This window comes from Typha angustifolia, chromosome 3, assembly GCF_048772165.1.
Source record: "Typha angustifolia cultivar Huaian chromosome 3, ASM4877216v1, whole genome shotgun sequence".
In the NCBI taxonomy this organism is placed as follows: Eukaryota; Viridiplantae; Streptophyta; class Magnoliopsida; order Poales; family Typhaceae; genus Typha; species Typha angustifolia.
Window position 1 is genome coordinate 2,022,267 of NC_133241.1, and position 19,107 is coordinate 2,041,373.

At 35.3% G+C, this 19,107-nt stretch overlaps 1 protein-coding gene across 1 annotated transcript; it reads left to right on the forward strand.

The window, feature by feature from the left end:
• Positions 1-2,646: 2,646 nt before the first annotated feature.
• LOC140778375 (sister chromatid cohesion protein SCC4) lies at positions 2,647-18,328 on the forward strand. Its single transcript, XM_073123057.1, has 10 exons — positions 2,647-3,778; positions 3,865-4,333; positions 4,653-4,691; positions 6,199-6,320; positions 7,488-7,634; positions 7,745-7,834; positions 7,965-8,089; positions 12,331-12,536; positions 13,885-14,009; positions 17,736-18,328. Exons 1-10 carry the CDS (start codon positions 3,134-3,136, stop codon positions 17,922-17,924), a joined length of 2,157 nt encoding a protein of 718 aa, XP_072979158.1. The 5' UTR covers positions 2,647-3,133; the 3' UTR covers positions 17,925-18,328.
• Positions 18,329-19,107: the final 779 nt, after the last annotated feature.

Consider the following 19,107-nt stretch of genomic DNA (forward strand, 5'->3'; position numbering starts at 1 on the left):
AAATGGCGATGCTATATATATATATATATATATTAAAAACAATTATATGTAAAGATATGTTTATTATATCTAGTGAGGCCAAAACACCCAAATATGTTAGGGACCTATTTGAGAAACTATTGGCAAAGAAAAATGAAGCCTGATTATAATTCATAGAGAATGAGTTGTCAAATATAATTTAAAGGAGAATACCTTTTGATAGTGAATAATCTATGTGCGGAGATCTTTAATTTGGATTCAGATGAACCAATTAGTGAAGCAAAGATAAAACGGATACCTTATTTAAGAGACTTAGAAAAGAGACTTAAACAAGGTTGAGCTAGATTACCAAATATAGTGAAGTTTGAAAATTTGCTTAATAATTAAAAAAAGAATTGGTGAAACAAATGATGGAGTGTTAATCTCCGACATATGATAACGAAGGGTTTTATTCACTAATCATAAGAAAGGCAATCCAAGTAGAGGCAATACAAATTAAGAGCGTGCACATGAAAATAAAAACTCCAAGCCATTTGAATAGAGATTCAAACAGAAATAATGTGAAATGCTACCGATACGATAAGATGTGACATATCAAAAAAATATTGTAGGGTTAAGTTCAAATATATAATTGTTAGCTCTAGAAAACCTCAAAGAGAGCAATGTCGGCTCTAATGCAATGGACATGGGTAATGATCTTATTTGATATTAGGTGATGCTTTGGAGGTGGATTTAAATATATTAAAGCATTGTCAATTGTTAACTATCATAATGATTGGATAGTTTACTCAACGTACTTTTATTTTAGATCGATGACAAATTCAAGTTCAATGAGTTTGTGCACTATAAAGCGAACAATGCTATTGTTACGACGGATATGCGATTCATCTAATGGTGAATAAAGGTGTTGTGAAGATAGATGAAGTCATTTTGAAGAGCGTTTTCCATGTTATTGATACAATTAAAATCTTATTTTTATTTCTCAAATAGTAGATTCTGATAATTATATTTTATTTAAGCCTCATGACGTGAAAATTATGCAGGACATTTGAAATTTTGATGCAGATATCATTCATTGTGGAAAATGGTGAAATCAATTTATATTTTTTTAGCCAAGACTTTATATGTGAGGGGACCTAATAAGAATGATAGTGATTATATATTACATGCAAGATTTGTACATATGAGGTTTGATAAAATAAAACACATGATTCTTAAAGAAGTTGGTGTATGCATGACATACCTTACATCAATGATGTTAAAGTTATTAATGCATTACAATGATATCAACTTGGAAAGTTATATCAACAACTATTTAAAGACTCAAGCTTAAGATGCAAAAAGTTATTTTATCTTATTCACATATACATCTTGGCATCAAATTGTGCACTAAGTTACTCTGAATTTAAATATATATTTTTATGTGTCGATGACTATTTCATAATTTTCTTGATTGTTATTCTTAAAGAGAAGTCAAAAGTCTTTCCCAAATTAATCTTTTTCAAATTAATGTTGGAAGACAAGTATAGAAGAATAATAAAATACTATCAAGCACTTATGGTATGGAATATCTATTTGAGTTGTATTATATAATGAAGTCTTCTCTTGCATATTTTGAAATTTTTGGTTATATTTGTTATGTGCATATAATAGCCATAAATACATCGTACTATGATTGGCTAGTTGTTTTACCAAATGAAGATCTATCAAGCCAGATTGAAGTGGATGTAGAGGAGTCATCCTATATGCTATTATTTTTTGATGTACTTAACTCATTAACTTATTTTATAATAAGAGAGATAGATAGTAAAAAACGGAACTTAGGTTTCTCGGCGAAGAGTTCAAGTCAAACACAAGTTATCGAAGAACAACTTCCAACAAAATTTATTGAGGAGCATAAGGAGAATCCAGATACAAATTTGGTGAATATTGTTTCATTCTTATTTATGGGTTATATTAATGCATACAAAACTTTATGGAGTTATATATGAGAGAATGTTATGAAAAGTAAAGGATATGGAGTTAGCTTCATACAAGTGGGTGTAGATTAATAAAAGATTGATGAATCCATGAATATATATATATATATCTATATAATTCAAATAGGCTTTTAGTATAGTAGCAAAAATGACATCTATTCAGATTATCATCTTATTGAACGGTAGCTTGGGATGTATAATATGACAACTTGTATGAATAAATCTTTAAGCTTTATTCAATGACTTCTCTAAATTATATATATAAATTGAATATGACTATCTATAGGCTCAATCGTAATCTAGAACTTGCTATGGTAAAATTGTTTAACATTTTTAATTATAACAGTATATATGTCATCATTTTATTTTACGTTGGATGACATGATTAATACCGGTAATAATGAATAAGGAGATTATTACTAAGCTTCTAATAAGCTTAAGTGTCAAAAATATTTTCATTTCTCATATATACTATGCATCAAAGCTTGGGCCGTCCCTTTTCCAAATCATACATTCTTACCTTTTCTAATATAATTAGATAATTACCTTTTACTGATAAGAAAAAACGGCACGACCGACGTTTTCTGAGCCAAAAGCTAGGTCGAACATGATTTGGCCTCATCCTGATCTCAATATGTTTGGATTTAGTCGAGATATGGTTTATATTTTCCCAGTCTAAGATCTGAAATCTGAGCATAAGCCACAGTCCGACCCCTCTCCTCCTGTCTCACCCTCTTACTATCGGGTGAGAATAATGGGCGATGTGGATTTAGCGGTGGCCGGTGGGTCGACGGAGTGGAGGTAACGACGTCGAGCAACAGAAAAAGTGAGGTGAGGTGACCTGAAAACTGTATTAAAAATCTAAAATCCTAACACTTCGATTGGTGGTATCGACTCGACCTGGTAGGTTTCCAAACCAAAGGCTCCGCCCCGAACCCAGCCCTGATTCGAGGGCTTCCAGTTTCGGCATGGCCCTGCCCACGGGCAATCTTCTTCCCAAACGTGAAACGAACGCCTCATTGTTCACAATTACCTCCATTCGGCTAAGCCGTTGACTACTCACCTCACCATTCCATACAGTACTGGCCCCCCTCCCCTTCCTATCCCCCCCTCCCTTCCCGTGCACTAGTTAAACCCTTGCCCTAGCGCCACCGCCACCGCCACCGCCACCGCGAATGTCGACAGCGGCGGCGGCGGCGGTCGAGGGCCTTTGGGCTCTCGCCGAAGAATCGGAGCTCCGGCACGACTTCGGCGGCGCAGCCCGCTGCCTCGAGGCCGTCCTGCAATCGGGTCTCTCCCTCCTCCCCCTCGCTGAGATCCGAACTCGCCTCCGCCTCTCCCGTATCCTCCTCTCCTCCTCCCACAACCTCCACCACGCCAAGGCCCACCTCGAGCGCGCCCTCCTCCTACTCTCCCCTCTCCCGTCCTCTCTCGACCTCAAGCTCCTCGCTCACTCCCTGCTCTCCCACTGCTACCACCTCGTCGGCGCCATCCCTCCCCAAAAGCACATCCTCCTCCGAGCCCTCCATCTCCTTAACAACTCCAATTCCTCTCTCCCCTCCTCCTCCGTCCTCCTCTGGTCATGCAACTTCCATTCCCAGCTCGCCTCGGCGCTCGCGATCGAGGCCGACTACCCCGGGGCCCTCTCCTCCCTCTCCTCTGGCTCCGCCGCCGCCGCCGAGCTCTACCGCCCTGAGCTCCAGCTGTTTTTTGCAGCGTCTGCCCTCCATGTCCACCTCCTACATTGGGAGGACTCCGTCGCTGTCGAATCCGCCGTTCAGAGTTGCGTTGAGCTCTGGGAGGCCGTTCCGTTTGACCAGGTTTGACATTTTTGCCGCTTTGGCCAATACCCATTTCGTACTTTTTTGTCTTGTTGATTCAATTGGTCGGATTGGTAATGCCGCAGAGACAGCATTGCGTCGGATTGTTTTTTTACACCGAATTGCTTCAGACATTCTATTTGTTGAGGATTTGTGACTATAAAAGCGCGTCTCAGCATGCTGAGAGGCTGGATGCCGCAATGAAAGGCGAGATACAGAAGGCTCGCCAGTTGAAAGACCTGAGCTCTGAGCTGGATGCAGTGGAGCAGAGCCTAAGAAAGCCTAGTCTTCAGCAAAGGGAGTGGTTTGCTTTGGTCGAGAAGCAGCAGCAGCTGCGGGGACAATTGAATGCTGCTACTGGGTTGGATGCAAATGGCGATAGGTGGGATTTTGGAGATAAATTGCTATTGGCGCCTCCGCCAGTTGATGGTGAATGGCTTCCAAGGAATGCTGTATATGCTCTGGTGGATCTCATGGTCGTCATGGTGGGGCGCCCAAAAGGGATATTTAAGGAGTGTGGAAAACGGATACAATCTGGGTTGGAATTGATCCATGGTATGCACATATTTGGTCTGTCAAACTGTAGCCCTACTATAACTTTGCCATGCTTGACAGGAAAGACTTAGTTTGGTTAAAAGATCCGTCTTAGATTTTCGTAATGTGTCTTGTACTAATTTGTGCATATGGAATGTAATGGACCTTCAGTCTTTCTTGCCTCCATTTTGCATACATGGTTATAAACTCACTATGCATGTTGGAAGCTTCCTAGGGTTCATAAATTGGAAAGGCACACTTTTTTAAGTGAAAAAAGTTGGAATTCGGTCGTGACTATTTAAGCTGAACTCTTACAAGTTGATTCTTACATTGTGTGCAGAGGAACTAGTGAAATTGGGTATCGTTGATGGCGTAACCGGTAAGGATTCTTGATTGTTTATATCATCTAATATATATTTTTTTTGACTTGTAATAGCTGGAAACTCAGTTAATTGATTGTCTTCATCCTGCTGAATTGACTTTTATGTATGATGGGCTTCTTTAGTTTTAACTGCAAAGGCTTGCACTAGACATTTCTAAACAAGCTCACATTGTTCTTGTAATTTTTTTTTTACCATTCTCTACAGCTAGATTGAGTAGACGAGAGCATATTTATAACCATTCTCTATAGCTAGATTGAATAGATGAGAGCATGTCTATAACCAAAATTTTGTAATTTTGTTTTTATCATTCTAATTTTATGTTAGAATATAAAAATATAAAAATTGCTATTTCTAACTGCCTAAGGTTTTAGAATAATTAGTAAGTTAACATAGTTTCATAATAAAGATCTTGGGTTTAAATCCTGCCAGATCTATATGTTATTTAAAAAATATAAACTATCCATTTAAGTCTACTTCTTAGGGAGTATGTGAATATAAAAAGATAAAAATTATCATTCTCTAACAACTTAAGCTTGTAGAGTAACTGTTGTGCTAACAGTCTTATTGGATGGTTGTTAGATTTGTAGAGAGCGCATAAGACAATGATACATATTTAATTTTGATAATTATTTTTCTCCTAGTAGTACAAAGAGAGCTAACATTTGAGACTATCGCCTAAGTTGATTTAGAATACATAATGTGCTTGTTGTGTCTAGCAGCATCCCACATAGGCACATACTCTGCTGATTATGTCTGAGACTCTGAGGGGTTGTCACTTGTTATATGATAGGTTATATGGTCTCATAGGATTGTTATCCACTGTGTTAACATTAGCAGTTTGGTGTCTTTTATGTTTTCTGCAAAAACACTTACCTTTTGTTGTCAAGTTGAAAGATGGATTATTGGAGCCTTATATTTTACATGAAATAGAAGTGAGAAATATAACTTCCAAGAAAATCAGAATGCTAATTGTTAGAATAAAAAGAGAACCTCTATGTTTTCAAAATATTATGTCTAAGAGAAAAGGTTTAATATAGATTCTAATATACTTACCATTGACCAGTATGATGTTGTTATTGAAAAGCAAACTTGCAGTTGAGATAATGAATGCATTGCTGAATGCTGATTATTGCAAAAAATATTGTGCTTGTGCATAGAATACCACCATGGAGATCCTTCATCTCTCAGGATCTATTACCCTGTGATTTGATTTATATGGTTGAAAAATTATGTTTCAAACTGGACCATTTGTTATTGACTTAATTCTTTTCTATGGATTCACAAAGTTGCATTGATGGCCAATAGGAGCCTTTTCCTGTGATATGAGGCTAGCAAATTTAAACCTCTATATGGTTCCTTTGTCCATTTATGGTGAAGTTGGCCATGTTTGAACATGCTCCTCGGAAGCATGAGAGGGATGCATTTGTGCTTTATTCAAAATCATTGCTTCTTGTCAGGCAGATCATAATTATTTTCCTTGATAAGTTGACACATACTGTGCAGAGGTGGATTTGCAACATTCAACCATCTGGATTGCTGGGCTGTATTTGATGCTTCTAATGCAATTTCTGGAAAACAAAGTTGCCGTAGAACTTACACGATCTGAATTTGTTGAAGCTCAAGAGGTAATTAAGATTAAAGCCTGAAATATTGGTGACTCAACAACTAGGAAACATGGATACTTTGATAGTCTTTCCGTACCGTATCAGATACCGCATTGGATACGATATTCATCCGATACTTCTGGATATGTATCAGATACTTTTTTGAAGTATCCGAATTTTTAAAAATAAAAAGTTAAGATTGGATACTTCTTAGATACTTCTTGGATACTTCTAAGATTCCTTTCAATAGAAACTAAATTGAAGGAGATTATCATCTTTCATTTCTTATCGGGACTTTGTGAGAAGATTGAGTTTGTTTATTTATTTGATCTATATTAAGAAATCATGTTACAATGGCCAACTTCTTTTATTTTGTAGATTGAATTACTTATTTTTTTTCTTTCTTAAATCTTAGTTAATAATATACTACATAATACTAGTTCTTTGTTACGAACGGTAGTTCGTTTAATAAATTAATTGAAGGTCTATATATAAACTATCATACACAAAAATAGTATATAATTCCTCTCTTGGGAAAATGAATGTACAAAACCTTACTAATTCATATAACTCATATATATATATATGAGCTACGTATCTTAGGTGTATCGTATCCTTATTTTTTAAGATTTGCTGTATCGGCATTTCCATATCCCATATCCATTCATCATAGCTCAACGGTGTTCATTTTTTTACTGTTACATGGAACAAAATATTTTGATCTCAGGGCCTGAAAGTGTTGTATTTATGGCTGAAACTTGCTGTGTTATTGTAGTACACATGGCAAAGTCTGAATTATCAGAATCTAGAGTAGGATTATCTTATTAGCATAAGGAGATAACATTTTTTTGGGCCTAGCTATTCTGTAATTATTGTATGTGTTTCTAAATAATGTTTTTAATTTTTCAAGTTTGCAGTCTGTTTATAGACTTAATTTTCCCCCCATGGAATAGGAGTCTATTTTCAGATAACTGCATTTGGCACTTGGGTCTCTCTGATCGGTTCTAATATTCCAATGGTGTTGATATTTGGATGAATAATAAAATTCAAGCAACATAGATCATAACTAACTATGTTGGAAGTCCATGAACACTTTGATATTCATTCTCATCCCCTTCTATATGGAAACATAATCTATTATAATCCTAGATAACTCAAGAGTTGTGTTTTTTGCTTCATTGTTTTCAGGCTGTGGCACAGATGAAAAATTGGTTTGTTCGTTTTCCAACAATCTTGCAAGGGTGTGAAAGCACAATTGAGATGCTTAGAGGGCAGTATGCTCATTCAGTTGGCGGCTTCCATGAAGCTGCTTTCCATTTCATTGAAGCTTCAAAGGTTTGTCTTTTCTTTTTTGGTTTCTTGATTCGTATGGAAGTTTTGTTAGCTAGATCATTGAACCAAGTAATATACTCACTTTTCTTACTATATTGTGTTTGTAATTTCAGCTGACTGAAAGTAAATCTATGCAATCCATGTGCCATGTTTATGCAGCTGTCTCCTATATATGCATGGGGGATGCAGAATCATCTTCCCAGGTGAAATGCAGTTCTTAAAAGCTTTAGTTTCTCACTTCTCATTCCAGTACCCCTGTACTTCTTTCATTTTATTTTATGTCCAGCTAATTAGTTTTTAATCCTGAAATTTCTCCTTATTCTCTGTTAACAGGCTCTAGATTTGGTTGGACCAGTTTTCAGGATCATGGATTCTTTTGTTGGCGTGCGAGAGAAGACATGCATCGTTTTTGTATATGGACTTTTGCTAATGAGGCAACATAATCTACAAGAAGCACGGTAGGCATTAGTATATCTAGGTGTAGTTTCATTGAAGTTCATCTTTTCCATACAGAAGGTCAATTATTTTATATTTCTATGCTCCACCGCCTTCTAAATTAGTCTTCAAAAGTTGGCCCTAGATTCAACAACTTAATGATTTTTCGTAGATGACTTTATTTATTGTTCTATCTTGGCAGTATTTCACCCTTATTCTTAGTGATAGATTTGACACATTTGATACTTATTACTCAAGGAAACTTGATTTCTTTGTTACGAACTAGATCTAAATAAATCCGGATGTAAGAAAATTATGAAAATTTAGGTGGTGGTAACCTCGTGAGTTAGGATTTTAATAGTTCTAGTTGCATCTAAGTTGGAGGTATATATGAAAAAATTCAGACGTAAAAAAATTACGAAAATTTAGATGGTGGTAGCCTCGTGACTTAGGGTTCTAATGATTTTGGTTTTACCTAAATCGGAGGTTTGTATGAAAAGATATAAGTAAAATAGTGGATGGAGATTAAAATAGGGCAGAACGGTGAATATCCAATGTTACGGTGACTGTCGGAGGCTGGCGGATGGCCAAGAGTGATGGTGGACATCCGTATAGTAGGGTGGTTATTAGAGGAAAGTGGTGGCTAGAGTTTAGATGCTTGGAAAGATTCTATTGATACGATCTATTTCTATGAAGATAAAGATGATCTAAAGGCTACAATAAAAACGGTATATACGATATTAAAAAAATAACTAAACTTAATTAATTCTTAATACTTGAATACTTAAATTAATAAATAAAGAAGCCCAGCCCCTCTATATATAGAGGTCGGGTATAATTAGTCCTACTTAGACTTAGCCTTAAAAACTTATACGATTCGAATTAAGACTTGCCTTAGAGGTTCACATGACTTAATTGGACTTGCCTTAAGAGCTTATATAAGTATAAATCAATTAAAAGATAAATAAACTCGACCCGACTCAACTTAACCCACATGGGGATCATAACACTCTTTCTTTTAGATATATCCTTTACTTTTTAGTTTGGTAACTGCATTTGTTTTGAGCATGTCTAAACGGCTGGAAAAAGGATGAACTAGAAGTGACTTCCAAGAATCAAATAAAAGAAACATAGGCAAGGGGCTCTCAACGTGTGGATTTTTTATTTACACCATTGATATTAAAAACCTTCCGTTGTAACGCCTAGGCTCTCGCCTTAAATATGATATAACTAGGCACTTGCCTAATGCCTAGGCGCTACATGATTCTTTGTTCGCCCGTCTATCACGTACAGTCTTTTAACACTTGCACCCGTCTAGGCGCCCGTTTAGGCACCCGCCTAGGTATTTGCCTAATGCCTTGGCGCTACATGATTCTTTGTTCGCCGGTCTATCACGTACAGTCTTTTAACACTTTGATTTACACTCATTGTAAATCTTTCTTGACTTTAGAATGTAAAGAGGCATTACCTTAAAGGTTGGCTATAAACTCTTGTCTCCCTGTGAGTTTGGAAGATAATACCAGATGACATGGTGTTTAGAAAGGCTACCAGAAATTCCTTCTTCTTCTATTGTAGTGTGGTAGATGAAACCAAGGTATGTCGGATCGGTCGATCCTGATTCGGATCAGGATTGACTAGACCCGATCTCGATCCATGGCCGATCCCAATCAAATGACTAGAATCGGCCAAGATCGGCCGGTTTTGATCAAATCGGGCCAGATCCATTATGGATTTGACCTAGAGATATCAATTATTGATGTTTCTAAGCTCTTTCCCTTTCTTTCTACTTTTTTTTTTCCACTTTCTCTTTCATTTAGCTCCAACAAACTCTGACGAACTCCAGCGATGCAAATCTCTTTCAAATGAACTCCAACGAACTATGGTTCATTAAGTATTTATTGTTTGGAACAATCACATGATCCATTTGCTGGTTATTATCTTTTTTAAGATCCTCCTCAGTATCTAACAAACACAAGATCCATATATTGATTATTATTCTCCTCAAATTCAACAAGATACATTTGATATAAATAATATAATGCAATCACTATTTGGGACAGTAGACCCTAGATATCATTATTTTTTAACTTATGGTAATTATGATGACGACTACAGAGATTTACGAGAGCCAACTCGGTATTTATCAGATTTTGACTTTTGAGTAAGTTAGTACTTTTGTTTAATTTTTAATGCTCATATGTGAATAATTATTATTTTCTTATTTTTTATCATTTTTTCTAAATTTTTAGAAATTTTTCTGTATTTGTAAATAATATTTATAATTTTATGTAATTAAAAAAATCTGATTCGATCCAGGCGATCGATACGGTCGATACGGGCGATTCAGCCGATACGTATTGTTTTTCCAGAAGGCCGATCCTGATTTTTCAAACCTTGGATGAAACCTTCTGAAGAAGAGCACACCTATTGATTTTCATATTATTTTGGGATAATTATACGCAAGTTCTATGAACTATTGCCCATTTTCATAGACCCTTTGTTTATTTTTCATGACACAATGGCTATCTTATAGAAAAGGAAATTTTATAAAAAATACTCTGCCTTTTGCTTTTATTATCATTCATACCCTACCATATTGACCCCTGTATTTTATTTTTAATATCTCAAAAACACCCTATGTTAATTTTACCCTACCACCAATTAACAGAATAGAGAATATTTTGTTACTTTTGAAAATTAAAAAATAAACAAAAGGCCCCTCATTTGAGGGTATTAAGATTTTTTGCATCTATAATTACTATAACTCATCTATATGGTAATTAACCGTTGAGAAAACTAATAACACAATGTTTTTGAGGCATGTTAAGTAGAATGCAGGAGCCGAATTATAAAATCCATATTATAGAGTGAATGATAATAAAGACAAAATGTAGGGTGTTTTTTGATCAATTTTCCTAAAAGAATAAAGAAGACCATGTGACGGATTTAATGGAACTAAGGCTGGTAATTTATGGAAGCAGTAGCAGAGGTAATAGATTCTACTACAACAAGGTGTGCAAGATCAGAGGTGGTGAGTTCTTGAGTTGGATGGCGCATGCACAGGAAGATCAGGACAGCTCTTAGAGAAGAAGAATAAGGGTAATTTTAGTAATCAAGTCAAATAAATTTTAATAAATAGAATATACTAATATTGATGGCTTTCTTTTTTTGGTTCAGTCTTTTTTAGAGAAAAGACTATTAAAAATTAAACTTGGTGAATACAAAAGTCTCCTTTAGAGTCAAAGACCAAAATTTGCTGTAGTGCAGAAGGATAACCCGTATCCCAAGTACGCCCGAAATCTAAGCTCCTATCCTTACAAGCAAAAAGCCAATCTATAGCACGGTTAGCTTGCTTAAAAATATGTGTAACTTACAATTGTTAAAATTATTAGTTAGGATTTTAATGTCATCAATGATAGTGGTAATGGACCAAGGTGGCAGCTGACCTTTGGCCAAGATATTGACCAGCACAACAAAATCTGACTCGATCCAGGCATTTGCAAAAATTCTTTGTGCAGTGCTCCTTAATGTTTCCCTAATGGCTGTAGCTTCGGCAATCAACGCCAGATTTATATGGCCCATGTCGAGAACTTGCAATAATTAGGCTATTGTTAGTCTGTCGGACTATGAAGCCTGCCTTTCTCTTTTCATTCCTATTGACAAAGGAGCCATCACGATTGACCTTAACCCACCTAGGTGCCTAGGTGGGTTGCCGGTAACTAGGAGTGGGGGTTGGGGTGGGCTTCAGAGATCCGACAAACCTTATAATCATTAATATAATTATTTGTTAAGGAGATAATACGAAGCCAAACCTTATCAAGATCTTCTCGTACATTTGTAAAGTGAACTCAATTACGATACTTCCAAATCTGCCAAAGCATGGCAGCAATGCACGCCTGATAGCCTTGTCTGTTTTGGTTCAAAATTCAAACATAGGGTTTGTTAATTTGTTTTATAAATAAGGAAAACATAGGGTCTGAACCATGATCCAACCTGTCTTTTCTTGAATATCTGTCTAGTCTCTAGTCTATGGATCTAACCATCCTTTTGCTAGATGATTGTTAAGGTTTTGGTATTTTGCTACAGCCTTCCATCTATACCTTTTATTTCTCATTCTTTTGTTTCGATCCTATGTGACGTACTGTTACTAGGTGATAACAATAGCTGTGTCGTGTCATTCAAAGCCTATATACTTCCCATATGCTAACTTATAGAAACATTCCTTGTATTGTTTTTCCTAGTCCAACATTTTCTTATTATGCAGGATTCGCCTTGCGAGTGGCTTAAAAATTGCACATCAACAACTGGGTAACATCCAACTTGTTTCTCAGTACCTGACAATATTAGGTACATTAGCTCTTCAACTGCATGATACTGGACAAGCTAGAGAGATATTGAAGTCATCCTTGACATTAGCAAAGACACTTTATGACATTCCAACACAAATCTGGGTGCTATCTATTTTAACGGGTGAGTATCATATAACTGTGAAATTTCACTGCTAAGCAATGCTTATATTTGTACAGTTTTCTTCTTTTGTGCTGCGTCCTAGTTCTGATTTAAATACCGATCAAGTTGTTCATCTTATTTCTTTCAACTTTTTTACATCTCCAACTTTAGATGCTAGGATGAAGAATTACATCAAATATTGGAGTTAAAACTTTGGGAAAATCTGCAAAAAACCCCCTATTTTATAGGTTTATTTTGGTTTAGACCCTAATTTTATTTCTGAAAAACCCCTGTCTTCTATAAGAAATATTCATTTAACACCTTGGGTTAATTTTAACTCATGTTACTTAACATATAATAACCTATAAATACATATCCAATCTTATTTAAGATGATATTTTAAAAATTTCTAAGTTAGCCTCATCAATCTCTATAATGAGCTTATATGCAATGGTTTTACTCTCATACTTATATAGTTTTTGTTTCAATTCTTCCTCTCTAATTTTTATATTTTCAATTTCAAATTATTTCTATGTTAATGGGTATTCAAGCCTTTCTCTTAGCAATGATCTTTTGATAATTCCAGATGTATGGTTGCATAATTTTTTTGGAAAATTACAGTTTACCCCTTGTGGTTAGGCCTAAATTTACTTTACCCTTCTATAGTTTCATTTGTGTTATTTTATCCATCTTATGGTTATATCTAAATTGAAACTATTATTTTTTTGATTATATTTAACCAACTGACAAACTAAATTTGAATATCCTCATTAGATATAATGTTGTAAAAAATTGGATAAGCTTTCCAATGCATCTAAAATATCCGGTTGGATTTCAAATGACAAAGATATAATAAAAACATATATTTGTTCAATATATTTATTGTATCTTTATTATTTGAAATCCATTTGGTATTATTTTAGATGTATTGAAAAGTTGATCAAATCCTTTATAATTTTGTATGTAACGAGAATATTCAAATTTGACCTCTAATTTGATCAAATATGTTGGAAAAATAAGAGTTGCACTTTAGTGTAAATTACGAAGGGATAAAGTGACATTAATAAAACTTTGGGAGGAAGGGGTTGAAGTAAATTTAGGCCTAACTATAAGTGACTAAAATGTAATTTTCCCTAATTTTATATATGATAACAACAGGTGCTATGCCGGTAACAATGGGGTTTTAATTGGATATTTTTTTTTTTACAGAAGACAGTTTTTTTTAGAAAAAACTGTGGGGTAGGGTTCGAACCATAAAAAGTTAAAAATGTACACTGGTTTTTTGAAAAATTCCTTAAACTTTTGGTTTCTGAGTAAATGTAGATCCCCAGTAGTAGGAATAAAGCGTGAACTAATTTATTTCTTCCAGCTCTGTATCGAGAAATGGGGGAGAGGGGGAATGAAATGGAGAACTCTGAGTATGAAAGAAAGAAAGAAGATGATTTGCAGAGGAGACTCTCAGAAGCTCATTCTCGTACCCATCATTTTGAGCTGGTATGTGAAAGAATAAGTATATCTGAACTAGAAAGTATTTACTGTGACTTCAATTTATAATACCTTCCATCAGAAAGCCATAACCTGTACATTTCTTTGACTTCTACAAGTTAATTGGTATGGAAACATGAAGTCCCAAAATCTGCAAATTCTTGTTACAGTCTCTTTTGTTGCCATCCTTACTTCTTTGTCTAGACACTATCCATGTCCGGAGGAAGGTTTTGAGGTTTGTTTCTAGGTTGCATGAACTTAAAACTATTTCCAGAATTATGTAGGTAGCTTTATCAGCCAACTGGCTCTTTTCGTTTCACTGCAAGCTTGTATGTTGCTGGCATTTGCTTTGCTAGAAGTTTGGGACCAGATTCTGGAGTGTTGATGTCAGTTCCACAGCCAGATACAGCTTATCAATTTTTCTTTTGAGCCTATCAGTTGTGACCTGTGTGCGCGCGTGTGCTCTAGGGCCATATTTCCATGAAACGGCTCTAAGGATTTTTTTTTTTTGTTTTTGTTTTTTCTGTTGAAAAAGCATCTCCTGCACAGTTTCATTAGAAAGTTAAAACTTAAACAGTAACCACCCTACATCCCAAAAACAAAATCAAAGTGCAGCCTTCCGAAACATAATATCCTACATTACAATCACATCCACCTATTACATCCTATATCAAAACAGCATTCTAAACAACAAAACCAACACACCACAACTATTATATCACAGTACCTTTTGACCCAGAACCCATATTAACCCACCTCTATTACTATACTATCCCCAGGTCCAAAGTAATTTCTTTACATACAACCATTACAGGGTACAAAATCTGAAAAACCACAACCACGAGCAAAAGATTACAAAATAAAAAAAAAATGCCCTCATACACTCATATGTCTACAAATAGATAGCAGAGAAGTATAAAGCCAAACAAGTAGACATGTGTGTGTATCTAATTCTGTATTATAAAGTCATAATATCTTGTGAAGGAAACTATTCGCAGTTAGTCACATATAATTTGATTATGATACCTCTGTATAGCTATTTATGTGTGGATGCTTACATGGAAGCCTTTGTTTAAATCTCAATTTGGGGAGCCAAGACACCAGGGCCCAACTTTGGGTATCCTAAACCCTAAAATTTACATATCCTTGGAATCTTTCACTATGTCTCCAAAATCCGAATCTTTTTCAAAACTCCCATAAATTATTATTGAATTTTGATGAACTACTGCTTATGACATTGAACACAAAAAGATACCAACTTAACCCATGAAATTTAAATGGCAAGGCATCAAAGTTCCTTTCTGCAAATCATTTATGATTACTACAGTTCAGCAGGGCTACACAGACAATCATAACAATCCCTGAGATTGAGTTTTCTTGAATCATATTGACCATTAGATTATGTATCAGGTCTTTAGATAATCATCAGATTTTAAAATTTTAAGTATGAAAATGCTTTCAAGTGGAGTTATGTTGTTTGCTAAGCTTGGTTAAGGACAGAGTTTAGAAGAACTCTGAAATCACTTCCTTCGTACATCAGTGGGCTAAATTTAAGCTGGTACCCTTTTAATAATTTATCAGTCAGACATGCAATAAAAACCGCTTAGGTTTTTCTTGATGCATTTTTGAAGAAATAAGCACTTAATCTTGTCAATGTTTTCCTCTTTCTTGTTGCTAGCTCCTTGTGACAGTTATCCTCTTTCATGATTATGCTTATGCTTGCCACTTTTATTGTTTATGAGAACAATACAAAATTTAAAGGTCAGACTAGTCACAAATGTGATATGAAGAATTATAACATTAGTTGATCAACCACTTCAGAAGTTAGTCAAAGTTAGGGTTTTGCCAATTCTATAAATATATGACAGACTTTAGTAATTTCTCTTTTAATTTATTGGCTTGGATAAAGAAAGCAGATGTCCTATTCAGCAATACCACCAGGATAAATTCATTTTAAATTAGTTGGAGGCTCGAAGCAGATTGATCTGTCACATGAGATCAGTTCCACTTGGTACAATATGCTTGCAGCAGAAAACTACTGTCTATTTCTTGTGAAGGTTTGACAGATGCAAACAACTCTACCTCAAGTAAATAAAGTTCTCAGGCATTTTGTTGAATCGAAGACTCTCTCTGTCTCTCCTCTTTTTTTTATTTATTGCAATTTGATGACTCATTATAGGAAATTGGTCATCTAGGAAGCATGGATACTCCAAGTAACATGGCTTGTCCGTGTCCGACACTGGCACTCATCAGTCACTCGTTAGACACATGTCAAAACTTCACAGAAGTATCCAAAATTTAGAAAAGTAAAAAAGAACTTGCAGACTTGTTGGACACGAGATTTAGTATAAATGGGTCACTGGGCTGGGTTTGGAGGACATATTGGACACATTTTGATACAAGATTTTGCATATGCTGCAGAAATGTATAGCAGAAATCATTTTTTGCAGGATTTGTTTTCACATATGCTGTAGATATGTACTGCAGAAATTATATATTAGTGCACTCAAGGATAATAATGTTAGTGCAGATATCACTGGTTTACCTCTTTCATGCACTGTGGTAGTAAACTGCAATCTTATAACCTGGTAACATAATCTGCATAGAGACAAATAATTTTATTTATTTATTCTCATAAATTTAATTGTACTTTTACATTTTATATATATGTGCACGCTTTGATTGTCACCCATGAATAGAATATGCATGCGACATGCTTGTGTATTTATGTTATAAATCAGCAAAACTCTTTTTTTATCAATAAAATAATATATAAAATGCTTTTCTATGTATTTTATTTTGTTGTTTCCTATTTTTTTCAAGATGTATCACCATGCCCGCAACATTTGTACCTGAGTCCCCATGTCTAGGGTTGTCAAAGTAATCGAGTAATCTTGAGCTCGGCTAGCTAAAGGCTTAATTAAACTCTGCTCACTAAGAGCTCTATTAAGTTCAGCTTGTTATAGAAACTAGTATTACTCTTCATTCAAATTTTAATCTCGAGATTAATTTTGAGACGAGCTTGATCATAGCCTGTCTAGATCAAGCTTGGTTCAGTAAGGCTTGACATAATAAATTATATGTATATGATACATTAGATATAGATCCAATGACTAGTCTCATTCTCTAAGAAGACTAGACTTCAGAGAATGAGTTCTCTTTCCATCAATTTAATTGGATGTGATCAAACTTAAATGAGCAAGTTTATTTGATTTGATTAAGGTTGAAACCATTAAATAATTCAAACTTTATTCAAGCTTATTCGATCAAGCTTTATTCAAACTTGAATCTGGTTTTAACTAGACTTGGTTTGAAATAGGCTTGTTTAGTACTAACTAGCGGCCTGTTTAAGCTTGAGCTCAGCTTGACTTGAAGTAGGTCTGAAATCAGGCTCCACTCAAAATTGAATGAGCTGAGCTTGATGAGCTTAGGCTCAAAAATAATTTTGAACCGAACTTGATCAGTCAAACTTAGCTTCTTGGTAACCCTGTAGTCTGCGTCAGTGATCGGTGCTTCTTGGTTGGTCGCATGAAAATGAATATGCTGTAGTTCTCTTATTTGAGGCATATAGAATTAACACTGTAATATTACTGGGTATGACAATTGGATGTTTTCTTCTATCTGCTTACAGTTTTTTGATCTGTCAAGGACCTTTTACTATGGACCTGTATATCTAATCTATTCTAGAGTGCAAACTGTTTGAGCAATTAAGTATTGGAAACTGACAAATTGCAGATAGAGAAGGATAGGATCAAAGTTCGGCCACTTCATGAAATTGCCATTAAGAGAGCAAGTGCTGGGCCATCTACAAAGGTTGATCTTGATATCCCTGAATCCATTGGCCTGCCCACTCCTCAACCCGTGGGTTTATCTTCTAGATTACGTGAAATTGATTCAGCAAGGCGTGGTAAAAAGAAAATCTAGCAAAAATCATGGATGCAAATGGCTCGAAGGATCCCTTCTTCAATGAGAAGTATTGACCCTCAAAATATATTATGGCTTGACATTCTGTAGCAACCAAAAGTTTATTGTCTGGTTAGATAGGAGGCAGAAATCTGTTTTGTACTGAACAACTGATGTCCCGAAGTATGGATTGGCAGGGAGAGTGGCTTCCTCATTCAGTTGTACAGTGTATAGGCATGAAAGAGTGGAGCTATTCAAGGTGGCAGTTTTGGTGGTATTGTTTGTAACAAAGTTTTAGCACTAGTATCAGAGATTAGCTTCTTTTATGAATGTACAAGCAGAAGTAGAAGTTTACAATGATTAGTGTCTTCTGTATTGGATATCTACTTTATAGAAATTTAACTTAGTGTTGGGTTGCTTCGCAAGTGGATTTTTTATGTTCATTATCTGTAGTTAGTTATCTATTTGTTTCCATCAAAGTTTTTTCTTGGAGGTTTTTTCCCATTAGGTTGTGTGTTTATTTGCGATTTACACCTCTCTTTTCACCATATATCATTGGACCATGCTGTTTAGTCACTATATCGTAGAAAGCATCCCATATGGGGTGATCTGCGAAATAAAAAATAAAATAAAAACCATGAGAAAGACAATGTAGGGTGATGACTGATGAGGAAATCTCTTTGTTTCTTTGTTTATTCTTTTGTTTGTGTTTGAGATTTGAGAAACAATCATTGAAAGGTGTTGAAGACTTAAATTTCCTTCCTCCATACTTCAATTTCTTGAGAGCTACAAAGCCGAAGTTCTTCAATCATCTGCAAGTGAAGTTCTTGAGTTCTCTCTCCTAAAAAAGAGTGAAGTTCGTAGGACATCGCCAACATCACCATGACATATTCCAGATTTTGTTTGAAGCAAAAGAACTTGTGCTTGATCAATGTTCTGTAATATTGTTAACAAGGTGAAGTATAGATCATAAGCCAAACTGGACGCAACCGAGTGATCAATCAACAGCTACTCCATTCTAACAGGGTTTTGTTTGGATGTGGAAGGTGGTTCAGAAGAATGATAATTGACAACATGTGGTTAATCTGCTATATTGCCTTCTGTAATAATTGATATATCAACTCAAAGGTGTAACAATGTATCCAGCAACTTCAAATATATAAAAATGAGGAAACTAATTATTTACTTGAACAAATATAAGGAG

Coding starts and splice junctions, on each gene's coding strand:
- LOC140778375 (XM_073123057.1), top strand. CDS start 3,134: ATGTCGACAGCGGCGGCGGCGGCGGTCGAGGGCCTTTGGGCTCTCGCC. Junction 3,779..3,864: donor AGGCCGTTCCGTTTGACCAG/GTTTGACATTTT, acceptor GTAATGCCGCAG/AGACAGCATTGCGTCGGATT. Junction 6,321..7,487: donor AATTTGTTGAAGCTCAAGAG/GTAATTAAGATT, acceptor CATTGTTTTCAG/GCTGTGGCACAGATGAAAAA.